At 36.7% G+C, this 13,598-nt stretch overlaps 1 protein-coding gene across 5 annotated transcripts in view; it reads right to left on the reverse strand.

The window, feature by feature from the left end:
* Positions 1 to 5,494: 5,494 nt before the first annotated feature.
* Positions 5,495 to 13,598, reverse strand: part of LOC124788020 (dynactin subunit 1) — a 162,658-nt gene continuing 154,554 nt past the window's right edge. For all 5 annotated transcript variants that reach the window (XM_047255080.1, XM_047255079.1, XM_047255081.1 and 2 more), the window contains one exon: positions 5,495 to 6,069. In XM_047255080.1, coding sequence (XP_047111036.1) covers positions 5,911 to 6,069 — 159 coding nt within the window. In that variant the 3' untranslated portion in view covers positions 5,495 to 5,910. The remainder of the gene's footprint in view (positions 6,070 to 13,598) is intronic.

Genomic DNA, 13,598 nt, shown 5'->3' on the forward strand with positions numbered 1-13,598 from the left:
ATTTTGTTCTGTACATTAGCAAGTCTGTTGTTTTACCTTTCTTATATACAAGAGTCACATGCACTTTTTTCCAGTCATTTGGGACTTTGTACTGGGCCCCTATTCAGACCTGGTGACTTATTTATTTTCAACTCTTTCATTTGTTTCTCTATGCCAGGGACACTTATTACTATGTCATCCATATGGGACTCTGTGCAATGGTCAAATGACAGCATGTTTGTACAATTCATCTGCATGAAAATTTTCTCAAACACAAAATTTAAATCTTCACCTTTCATTTTGATATCTTCAACTGCTACACCATACTGGTCAACAAGTGCGTGGACAGAAGCTATAGACCCACTTAGTGGTTTTACATGTTGTTGTTGTGGTCTTCAGTCCAGAGACTGGTTTGATGCAGTATTTTCATAGGACCAGAATTTTCTCAGGTTCTTTGCCAAGGTATGACAGTGGTAGTTATTTTATGCTTCGCACAGGGATATTGTCACAGGCGCACTAATCTCTAGTAGCTTTTGCCTGTCATTGCTATGAAATTAGAGTGCAACTGCCTTTCCTTCCTCAGCATTTTCCAGATTTCATTGCTAAACCACAATGGTACTTATCCAGCCTTAGTCCACTTGCTTGGTACATAATTGTCCACAGCATGACTTTCAACCTGTTTAAATTTTGCCCAAAATTTCTACATGTCCATCACAATGCAACTAAGTGATTGCAATTCATTGTCTAAGTGAGATGCTGACGACTGCTTATATGGTCTTTGCTGTAAATACACTCCTACCCATCCTGACTGATTATTAACTTTCATAACCACAGCCACTATGATACCATGATCACTATTCAATGTTTGAAGCTACAAAGTTTGAGATACTTTCATTGAGTGTGGGCTGTGAAACTACCTGCTCAAGACAGTTTTCATAAAATGTGTTCAAAACAACTTCACAAGACTTTCTGTCTGTAGCTCCTGCAATGAATCCATAAACATCCCAGTCTGTATTCAGTAGATTGAAGTAAGTAGTATTGCATCACCTGGGTATCGTCCGCCCCCGGTAGCTGAGTGGCCAGCGCGACAGAATGTCACTACTAAGGGCCCAGGTTCGATTCCCGGCTGGGTCGGAGATTTTCTCTGGTCAGGGACTGGGTGTTGTGTTGTCCTAATCATCATCATCATCATCATCCCCATCATCATCATCATCATCCCCATCATCCCCATCATCATCATCATCATCATCATCATCCCCATCATCATCATCATCCCCATCATCATCATCATCATCCCCATCATCATCATCATCCCCATCATCATCATCATCCCCATCATCATCATCATCCCCATCATCATCATCATCCCCATCAACGTGCAAGTCCCTGAAGCGGCATCAAATCGAAAGACTTGCACCAGGCGAACGGTCTACCTGACGGGAGGCCCTAGTCACACAACATTTTATTTTTATCTGTGTGTTTATGCAATACTGACTGCAAACTTACTTTAAATGACTTTAGTACTGTCACAGTGGAATCAGGCAGTCAGTGAAAACATCCAAAAATTAACATGGTTTGATCTAGATCTGTCATATGTGACCAGACAACTTCACTGACACACAGTCTCAACCTCAATAGACAAAACTGTAATGAACACACTCCCTCCAATGGCATCTAACTGTGTTTCTGATAAACATTCCATAACTCGCTAAACATTTCAAAGCTTTCTACTTTGTGTTTTAGCCAGCTCTCACTTCCAAAAATAATCTGACTGTCAGAACTTTCCTGGAGAGCAGTAAATTTGGGAACTTTGTTACGAATACTTCGACAATTTACTGATAAAATTTTGTCAGTTGAAGTGTTCTTACTCTTAAAGCATTCTCGTTCCCCTAACTGTGTATGAACTGTCGAGTGTTCATCAGTGCACTTCAAACTACCACCTGGCCTAAAAAACCCAATGTGTACCCCAGGAAATACTCTGCTACCTGAGTAGCTGGGCCGATGACCTACCAAGGTGAGTTCTATATCTCCCCACCTGAAAACGCAGGTCCACAAATCTGCAACCAAGACCATAGTCCTATAGTAGTATCATGCTGTCTTCATACACAGGTACGCTAGTGTCTGCAAAACTGAAGTTAAGCTTTGTTGCAGAAACAATACCACAAATGGAATCTAAGCTAAGCTTACTTTTGTTGGTGAATTTTGCTTTACAATAGGCCTACACTTGATTGTTCTCTTACTGAAAATAACATACTTCATTTTTGTGTACTTACCATTTTTTGGATAGTGTTTTTAATCTTCTCCACACATTAACTAATCTCTAAAACACTTAATAACTTGTTGGATATAAATGCCTACACTATTCCACAGTTAAATTACACAAAGAGTGTTACCTATGTCACCAAAAAAACTAAATAATTGTTACATTGCAAAACTCTATGCATGTCACACAGTCAAACAGAAAGGTTTTCACCAGGCAGCCAAACAACCTCAATGGGATCTCCCAGCCAATAATGCCATACAATCTTTTTCAAAAGCACAACAATGAAAAAGTGCAGTTAATTTCCAAACGGAAACATTCTTTTGAGATACTAGATTTTACTCCTTAAGATTTGAATGCTACAAGGTTGTGACACTTTTCTGTACAAGAACTAAGCACACCTGTATTGAGATATGGAGGTTTTACATCTTATGTGGGACATGCTTTTTAACATGTGCACACATATAACTCAAAACTCACAATTTTTGAGTTACAAGATTTTGCTTTCTTAACAACGATATGCAGAAACTAAGTGCAGCAATGAACTGCTGAGGGGTGTGAGTGTAGTGTGCTGATTATATAATGATAAAATTGTGTTGCAAAATATTTGTTTTATTATTTGACTACAGCTTAAAGCTTTTTATACAATTGTCATGATATCCATTTAATAATAAACAATCATTAGTCACGCATATATTTATTTGACTGTATTAATACTGTGGGAAAAATCATATAAGCACATGTATACATCTAACAGTCTGAGGCACCTTTTCTTATTTTACAGAATTTACAACAGCTCTATCAGTTCCATATGACTGAAGAGAGAGGTGAATTATTGTTCAATAAATAACCAGTTTTCCCAAAGCTGGGAATAATCAAAATATTATAAGAGGAAGCTTTAAATGTTAGTGGTCGGCACAAAAGTTCTAAATAAATTCTCTGTTACCAACCACATTTTTTATATAAAATCTTCTATTATACAAGCAATACTGCAGAATATAAAAATATAACAGAAACACATGTTATCACATACCAGTAGAGTTTTCTTTTCTGTCCAACCTATACCTTAAACAATCAGTGTTTTGTATAATTATGAAATCTAGTCAACTGATTCTTGTTGGTACAGTTTCAGTGAGCCTCCTACGTTACTCATAGAGCACTCATGTGACCAGTTGCCCAAGTTCCAATTTATCACTGTCACACAGTGCCCATCAAGTAACTTCCACAACCAAGGAAACTACATGTAAAATTATGTGGCCTGTTTCCTGCAAAAGACTGTTACAAATAGCTATCTTATTTATCCCATGCATCAAGTTGTCAATATTATTGTGTGTAAAAATGTGGTGAACATTGCAGAAGCTCACCTCCACCTGCAAGAATTGCATTCCATTCTGGAATTATTTGAGATACAATATGAGCAGTGTGACAAAATGAAAATATGAGAGAAAAGAGAACAAGTAAGAATACTGACTGACTGGTCCTACTTTGTATTACCCTCTGAAGCACCAAATATCACATTTCTAAGCAAAAACTTACTGTGAGCTATAGTATATTGATGGTGGTCTGCAAACAACTGTGTACCACCAATGTTGCTCAAATATCATTTACAATTTTCTTTCTACTGGCATTAACATAAGTACCCAAAAATGCTACTTCTCCTCTTACATGCATTTCACAAAAATCTAGTGTTGACAAATACCAAATTCTATACTTGCACTGTAGAGATTGTTCTACACCAGAAAAAAAATTATGAAACCTATTTACCAATTTGCATTCAGTTCTTTATTTATTTCACTAGTCTTTCCTTCATGATTTATCAGTTTTTAGCATGAAACAGGTATCTGATTTATACACAAATATGTACTTGAACAGAGTAATTAATAATAATAAAAATAATATCACCTGTTGCATCTTAAATGCAACTGTTTAGAAATTCTAAGTTTCTAGTTATGATCACACACAAAATTCTTCATAGTTTGACCTCTGTTTTTCATGAGGAACCAGAAGTACTTCATGTCTGACGAAAACAAACCAAATAAATTAATTTCTCAATGAGTCAAAGACAGATACCCCCCCTCCTGAAAAATCAAGTCAACTATTGAAATATACATTAAATGTGAAATCCATCCTGGATTTTCCATTGTTTGATTAAATGTGAAACATTAATATTGCTCAATACTGACATATTTCACTTCTCAAAATTTCTCTATAAAAGTGGAAAACAGTTTAAAATATTTACACTTCTGTTGATCAATGTGTTTTTTTGCAGTTTTCCTCCAATGTGCTTCCCTTGGTGAAAAACACTATTTTATAAAGACATCTTTAAAAATATTCATATATAGATTTTGACACAGAAGATTAGGTATTACGTTCTTAAATTCTGAAACCATAAATATTCATAGTCTGCAGTTCAATTAAACAACAAGTAATACAAATTTGTAAAAATATTTTACTAATTTTTCTGCCTGTGAAAGACTTCAGTTACGAGCAGAGGTAATGATCTTCACAAAATATGTAGCATAGTAAGCAAATAAAAGATGTAATAAAATTAATTTTTTGCTATGTACTATAATCTTTACCATCACAGTAATTGCTAAGTGGAATCAATTCCTGAAATTCTCTTCCCATCCTCAGCCCTGAATGAAAATATCTCCAATTAATTCTTTGTACACTACTACATAATCTTCAAACATTTGATTTCACTTATAAAAACAACAGACAAAAATTAATGTGTCACATCCAAATAATGTTAAAAACCTACAGTTAAAAATACAGTTTACACAGTCCTGAGTTTTCACAATGAAAAATAGGAATATAAGGAGTTAAGTAAATGAAACCACTCAGAACAACAATACGTAAAGGACAGATTACTACTCACCATATAGAGGAGTCATTCACTCACAGACAGGCACAATGAAAGAGACTGCTAAGTATCTAAGCTTTCAAACAAAAAAGTCATTCTTTCAAAATAGGACACACACACACACACACACACACACACACACACACACACACACACACACACTCACACACACCCTTGGCACTTGTGCCCGGAGACAGTGGCCATGTGTGTGTGAGTTGTGGCCGTATGTCTGTGTCCTTTTTCAGAAGGAGGACTTCTCACTCCAAAAGCTTAAATATTAACAGGATTTTCATTATGTCCATATGCGACTCAATAGCTTCTCCATATGGTGAGCAGCAATCTGTCCTCCTCATAGTGTTGTTATTGCTTTCTGGACTTCATATTTTTTTTTAAACCATTCTGAACAGTTTCACGAAGAGAAGAAAAAATTGTAGTCATTGAAACACAAAGTAGAAAGATACTGTACCACAGGCAACAGTGTTAAATATGTATTCTAGCTGACCTTTTCTCCCACTACAACCTTTCCACCTGCCAACTTCCCGCAACATGTTCTCTCATTCTACTACTGAAATGCAGTACTCTTGAGTTTTCTGGTATCCTTGTCACAACTCACTTTAGTAGATTAATCTATTTTCAATAAAGTTTCATACTTTATGCTTCCACTTGTTGAACTTTTGCAATAAATGCTATTTTAAATAAATAAGTTAAGTTATTAAATTGATAGAGGCCACAATCAATTTAAAAATCTTATTTACAGAAAGCAATAAAGCTCAGTTTACTTCCATGTAAGTACTTTTTGCTTATTGCGCTAACAAACACCTAATGGAATTAGCAACTTCTTGTGCAGAAGCTTCAATTGATCATCACTTAAGAAAAGTGAGATCTTATCTGGGACATCTTTATCAAGCTGTTTGTCTCTGGGTAGTTTCAGTTTTCCAATTACTACTGGCTGCGTCTCCTCGAGAGCCTAAGGAAAAAAATTAAAAGATAGTTACATAGTGACAACAATGAGTTGAACAGAAAAAGCTTTTATTTGTACTATAAGTGTTATAATGGTTGTAAATAATGTAAATAACCTTCCTTATTTACTGAAAAAGCTGATGCTTGACAAGCAAAAAAAGAGAGATATTATTTGGCCATTATTTAACAACCATCATAGTCTTCACAATCACATCACTGTACTGACTGGATGGACCACAGTTACCCTACTTGGAAAGTTTGGATGCTAATTTTACCGTGTACATTATACCTTATAGTAACAACATTAATTTATAGGCTCATAATTCAGGCACTCAAACAGTTTATGAAATAAGAAATTTTTCATTTATTTCCACTTTACAAGAATTTTCCCATTCATCTCTCCATGATTGTGAGAAAGAAGAACGCATTAAAACCCCACTTTTAACAGTGGGCAATGATGCAAAATTAATGCAAAAATAATGTGTGTATTTTTGCTAGGTATATAACAGTTCATCTGAAACCACTACTTTATTATAATCATATTTACAGTCTACGCTGCTCTCTGCTTCTAGCAGGTTACACCTACTTTGCATGGCATCTGAAACTGACTATAATACTGGCAATAAATATAAAGAACAAATACACCTGAATGTGAGAGTAAGAACTCCAGGGCTCTCAAAGAAGCCAACTGAAGTAACAAAGTTATCAAATTTATGCATTATGCTTATGAATATAAAATAAACTACCACACTTACAGTTAACCTCCTTAACAATTTTTTTTCCAAATCAAGTTCCAAAAAAATTTTTTATCAATTAATTTCCTGCAATTAATGACATTTCATATAGACATATAAAGGTAGCTTTTAAAGCTCAAAATTATGAGTTACAAAAATTTTTAAGATCACCAACAATAAAATCCTGCGTATACTCCTGCACCATCTTTGACTTAAATATCTTGGAACTGAAAGTCATTTTTTAGTTTCTGTGTAGCTATGAAGTCTAACATGTATTTCACAACGGTTTCCTTTGAACATACATCTTGGAGGATCTGGCTGGAGCACAGTATGTACTTATCTCGTACCACTGGCGAACACTGGTCGCTCAAATGATGAACTGTTGGTACTTTCAGTCTCTAAAGAGGCAACATCACATTCCTCTGCACTTTGTGAGCTGCTAAATTCAATGTCAAATTCAGGATCACTATAGTATTACTTTTTTGAAAGCACTGCCTAAACAACAGTATAGGAGATAGTCTAAAAGTGTGCATTTTGTTTTCAAGTATTCAAAGCTGCACACAGTAAAGACAATATTTAGTGACAACAATCTCAACCAAAACACAACAGCAAGGCTACCAGATGCTCTCTAGCGGCCAAATGTGCACTGATCAGCCAAACATTAGGACCACCGACCTATTGACATAAAAACCGTCCAGGAGGTAGCAGCCTCACCGGGTGAGGAATGACTGCTAGTCTCCCTCTCCCTCTCCCTCTCCCTCTCTCTCTCTCACAACACACACACACACACACACACACACACACACACACACACACACACACACACACAGCTTGCTGTCCACATGTAGAATGGGGAAGACCCACGATCTATCCAAGTTTAAACGAGGGTAGATTGTGATGGCCCAGAAGCTTGGTGTGAGCATTTCAGAAACTGTACAAACTGTCGGGTGTTGAAGGAGTGCTGTGGTAGTGTCTTCAACATGTGGCGAAACCAAGGCAAAACCACATCCAGACGACATGGGGTTGGGTGGACACCCCTCATTAACGATGACAAATATCATAGGCTGAGCGGACAGGTAAAACAGTTTAGTCAGCAAACTGTGGCCAAACTAACATCATACGAACACATGGTGCACCGAACACTCCCAACAACGGGCCTCAGCAGCTGTCAACCCATGTATGTGCCAATGTTAATGCCATGACATCGACAACTACAACTGATATGGGCATGTGACCGTCAGCACTGGATGTTGGCACAGTGGCAGAGTGTTGCATGGTCTGATGAATCCTGATACCATCTTCATCATGCAGATGGGAAGGTGCGAATCCATGGCCTTCCAGGGGAACAAATCCTTGGTACACGTACTGGGGGATGGAGACAAGCTGGTGGCGTCTTCCATTATATTCTGGGCAACATTCACCTTGGCATCCATGGGTCCAGTGTAGCTCGTGCAAGGCACAATGATGACCAACGAATATCGTACACTGCCTGCAGGTCATGTATACCCCTTCACGACAATCATGTTTCCTGATGGCAATAACATGTTTTTCAACAAGATAATGCACAATGTCACACGACCAGGAGTGTGGCGGTGTGGTTCAAGAAACACAGTGACGAGTTCCAGTTGATGTGCTGGCCTCCCACTTCACCAGATCTGAACCTGATCGAATTCATCTGGGATGTGATCAAATGTGGCATCAGAGCTTATTCGCTGTGTGTAACTGTCAGTGCTGAAATGGATATAAACGGAGGTTTTTTTTTTTTTAAAAAGGTCTCTCCTTATGTCACCCAAGTATAATCAGGAGTATTAGTTTCTGTCAGAATAATAAAAATGAGATAACTCATTCAGTAACTTTATGAAAATATTCAAGCAGCTTGCAGAAACACAGAATGTGCCATAAAATGCTTATATACTTCAGCCTATTCACTGACAAGGGCATCCATACCTGGTGTCACGCAACCCCAGTCCCACCAGCTTTCAGGGAAAGGGAAAAAAATTTAGTATAGTCCAGTGTTCCCCTTTCAAGAAAATTATTTAAAAGTCTATACTACACAGGTTTTAACAGGGTCAGAACTGACACGTTTTTATGGCTACTTAGAAGTTGCCATTTGTATATAGTGGAAGACTAAACTCCATGCCGTCAACAAAGCACTGTCTGTTGATTACCTACTAGTGGATGGGAGCATAATAAATACCTCCATACACGTGATATAACCAGGTCTTGACAGTTCTTAGAAACTGCACCACTTACAGCAGTCACTTGTCACTAGTACACCATGTGGCATGGCAGGACGGGACATTCCGAATACATGTATATCATGATCATTTTGTGTTAACTGAAGTTTATCACCCCCATATCATATTGTATTTGCTGATAGTAGAAGACTCTCCTTCATAAACATAGGTATTTGTTACAGTACTACCAATCTTGATAACTCTTATTGAACTATTTTTCAGTGAAAATGTTAAAATATTCATGAAATGACACAACTGCAAGACATTTCATATTAGTTGGTAAAAAAATAAAAAAAAACACAGTATCAAGTTCTGTAAAAAGTGCTCTGCGTAAAATTACTAAAACATATTATCATGTTAATTAACTGTAAAGTTATATTAACTCTTTTTATAGATGTCATTATTAACAAAATTAACTTTACTTTCTACTGTTATTACCTAGTGCAAACCTTTGCAACACATCAGTAAATGAATATTTCCTAAACTGCTAACAAAATTTTTAATCTCATTTCACAAAAAAAACATATAATGAGAGGATGTGCTACACATTATTGCGAATCTATTCACGGCATGTAGCTGAAGCCATGTCACGGCACTCTTGAGTGAAGAGAAACCAATGCCCATCTGATTTACATCTTTTAACTCTTGTGAGTATATGAAAAAGTCTTATAAAATCATTGTGCTGCATATATTATTTTAGGCAGAGTGCCAATACATTGTTTTCAGCCTATTCCAGCTCAAGTTCAAGCTGAAATTGTCAGCAGGTGTAAAGCAGTTGATGGGAGTCCATATTTTTTAAAACTTTTCCTGAAGGTTGTTCAGCATTTTCAATACAAAGAATCAACAGTAACTAAAATACACAACACAGTGATTTTATAAAACTTTTTCATACATTCATAGAAGTTGTATATATCAGGCTGACATAAGCTTCTCACAGCAAAAGTATGCTTCAGCCAATTACATTAAATGTATTCACAATAATATATGTATTTTCTCAATGCCAATTACATGCCTTTTACGCAGAGTACTTTTTACAGAAGTAATGGTTCTTATTCTAAAAATTTGCACAGTCTTACTACTGGGATTGTATATAAACTGACAATGACTAAGTGTTTTGTAGTTTTATAATTTTGTGAATATTCGAACAGTTCAGCCAAAAAAAAATAGTTAAATATGAGTTATCAAGAATATAGGTTTGAGTACTGTAACAAATATTTAGGCACATAAAGCTGAAAGTCATCTATGATGAGCGAATAGAATACATAGTATAGGTACTGTAAACTTCTGTTGACCTGAAATATTGTGATATTGATATATCCAGAATGTGTAGTCTCATTCTTCCATGCAACAAAGACATGAAAATTCACTGATCGCAGTTTGTTCAATGTCAAGTTAAACCAGTGTAAAGTGTAATCTGAGCCAGGAGATACAGATGAAATGAATACAACTCGGCAAGCCAAACCGTAATATTTCACAATTCATTGTCTTATTTTAATATTCATATTCATGATAGTTCTAGATCCACTACTGTTACATTTGTTCTTCGTAAGTAAAAATGGTGAAAAATCTTACAGAAATTATGTCCAAGTTGAAAGACAGTGGATGGTGCCACCTGTCTGACACTACTGTAATGCAGGAGGTTAAGACAGCACGTATCTCGGCAGATCAAGACGTTTTAGATTTTCCTTCATCACTTTAATGACAGACACAGTAGAAGTGACCATTTAAAAAATTTTATATGTCTAGAACTATATTTTTTTTTATAAAACTTTTGAATTTTGTGGCTTCTATTTCCTTTTAACATTGTTGACTGGAACACTCTCTCAAATCCTAAAGGTGGCAGAGGTAAAATACAGAGAATAAAAGGCTATTTACAATTTGTACAGAAACCAGATGGCAGTTATAAGAATTGAGGGGGCATGAAAGGGAAGCAGTGGTTGAGAAGGGACTGAGACAGGGTTGTAGCCTATGTTATTCAATCTGTATACTGAGCAAGCAGCAAAGGAAACAAAACAAAAATTTGGAGTAGCTGTAATGTCTCTTGCAGCGGTCTCTCCACGATATTTTCAGAAATTTTATAAATTATATAACTCAGTACATATCTCGAAATATCTCTTCCTATCTTACCGATTATCAATGCAAAGTAGTTTCAAGCCCAATTATTCCTTGGAGCATTCATTTATTCCATGAAATAGCTTCTCTGCTATCTATGTTTTTTCTTAGGAAAAAGAATAGGGGACTTCTTGCCGATTAGTCGTGAAAGAAGGATGTATATGTATGTACTGTTGAGCTAGTCGCCATCTTGATGAGATTCTGTATGAGAAGGAATTTAATACATGAACTAAACTAAAGTAAGTGTGTTCGCGTATTATTTAACTGATTATTATTGACAGTGTCTGCTTACTACGCTGTGTTGTACGGGATCAGTGGGGAACGTCTGATTTACACTGGATGAACCTGCCGTTTTGTATGCTCAAGATATGCATTTACTTCAAATAAATAGGCTAACATGGTCTTACCAGCAGATCTCCAGTCTTCCCCATGTGATCACCGAAAGTTAATAATTATTACAAATGTTTTCAGGAGATCAACTGACAATTTTCGTCGCACCGAGACTTCGAAATGGCTTCACTGCCTTATGGAATTTAAGTTAAGCTCAATTTAATCAGGATAGAACAGTATTGAACTGTGTGAATGTGATAAGCCTGCCTTGTGAATGAAAATTCCCTTAACATACGCATGTTTTTATTATCCTGATCAGTGAAGCTAAATCAGGCAGGTGTGAGAGAGGTTTTAAAATTTTAGATCCCACACAAAATATATTAAATAGCAATTAAAGTCCAGGGAGAAGAAATAAGAGCTTTGAGGTTTGCCGACAACACTGTAATTCAATCAGATAGAGCAAAGGACTCTGAAGAACAGTTGAACAGAATGGCCAGTATTTTTAATGGAGGCTATAAGACTAACACGAGCAAAGCAAAAAGAGGATAAAGGAATGAAGTTGAATTAAATCAGGTGACTGAGGGGATCAGATTAGGAAATGAGACACTTAAAGTAGTAGATGAGTTTTGTTATTTGGGAAGTAAAATAGCTGATGATGGTTGAAGTAGGAAGAATATAAAACGTAGACTGACAATGGCACAAAAATCATTTCCGAAGAAATAGATTTAAGTGTCAGGAAGTACTCTCTGAAAGTGTTTGTATGGAGTGTAGCCATGTATGGAAGTGAAACATAGAAGAGAATGGAAGCTTTTCAGACGTGGTGCTACAGAAGAATGCTGAAGATTAGATGGGTAGATCACATAACTAATGAGGAGGTACTGAAAAGAATTGGGGAGACGAGAAATTTATGGTACAACCTGACTAGAAGAAGGGATTGGTTGGCAGTACACATTCTGAGGCATCAAGGGAACTGGAGGGAAGCATGGGCGGTAAAAAATCAGAGGGCGACGAAGAGATGAATACAGTTACACAGATTCAGAAGGATGTAGGTTGCAGTTGTTACTCAGAGATGAAGAGGCCTGCACAGGATAGAGTACCACGGAGAGCTGCATCAAACCAGTCTGCACTGAAGACCACCACCACCACCACCACATTATTTCTCACTGCACACCTAGCACAAAGCAGTGGTCATTTTGACTGCTCAATGTTTCTTTATGCATCTATGTCACCTAAGAAATGGCAAATGAGCTGCACCCGATTGTGAAAATGTTGGAGAGTATGCTGAAGCCTTACTAGACCTAAAAAGATTGGTTGGGTATAAGTCGTGAAACAAATATTGAAAATGACTTAAGTTATCAGATCAGGAAGTGATAGAATATTTAGAATATCTGCAGCAAGTTTCAGAGCATGAGTCCAAAGGCACTGAAACAAAGACAAGAAGAAATAAGAGGTGATGATTATACTCTTATTCCCGACATTGCTGAATCAAGTAAAAGTTATGTTAATTAATGAGGTTACCCCCACAGGATAAACTCTTCTATCAAAACTAGTATTTCATTCACAAACAGATGACATTCGATATAGAGGAAGAGGCAGGTGTGGGTTATCTTCTTCATTTTATGTGAGACATTCACAATTTGAAAAATACATGAAATAATGGGAAATTTCAGATCATATCTTGAAGGGAGATGGATGACTACACAAGCAAAATGTTTCACACAAGACAGGACCATCAACGCTATCTGTAAAGAGAAACACAAATATTCGTAGCACTGTCTGTGGATGATGCAATGCTAATTAATGCTGTGCAAAGAGGCAGAAGCACACTGACAACTTTGAAACAACAGTTCCGAGTTACTGTTGATATTTGTTTTAGGGGCTTTAGACTGTGGGCCAAGGCATAATTGTATGCCTAACATTTCACATTCCAAAGCTGGAGACACTGCAGAGACTTTAGTGACTCCAAGTTACAATCTGAAACAAGATCAGCAACCTGAATTATTTATACACGTCCATGCAACCGTCAGTACATGACTTCATCACACCAATGCCTAAGATCGCAGAGTCACGCTGACGTATATTACGGAGCTCATCATGGGGAAGAGTTGGCGAAGTTTGTTTTA

Source organism: Schistocerca piceifrons, chromosome 3 (assembly GCF_021461385.2).
Source record: "Schistocerca piceifrons isolate TAMUIC-IGC-003096 chromosome 3, iqSchPice1.1, whole genome shotgun sequence".
NCBI classification, from domain to species: Eukaryota; Metazoa; Arthropoda; class Insecta; order Orthoptera; family Acrididae; genus Schistocerca; species Schistocerca piceifrons.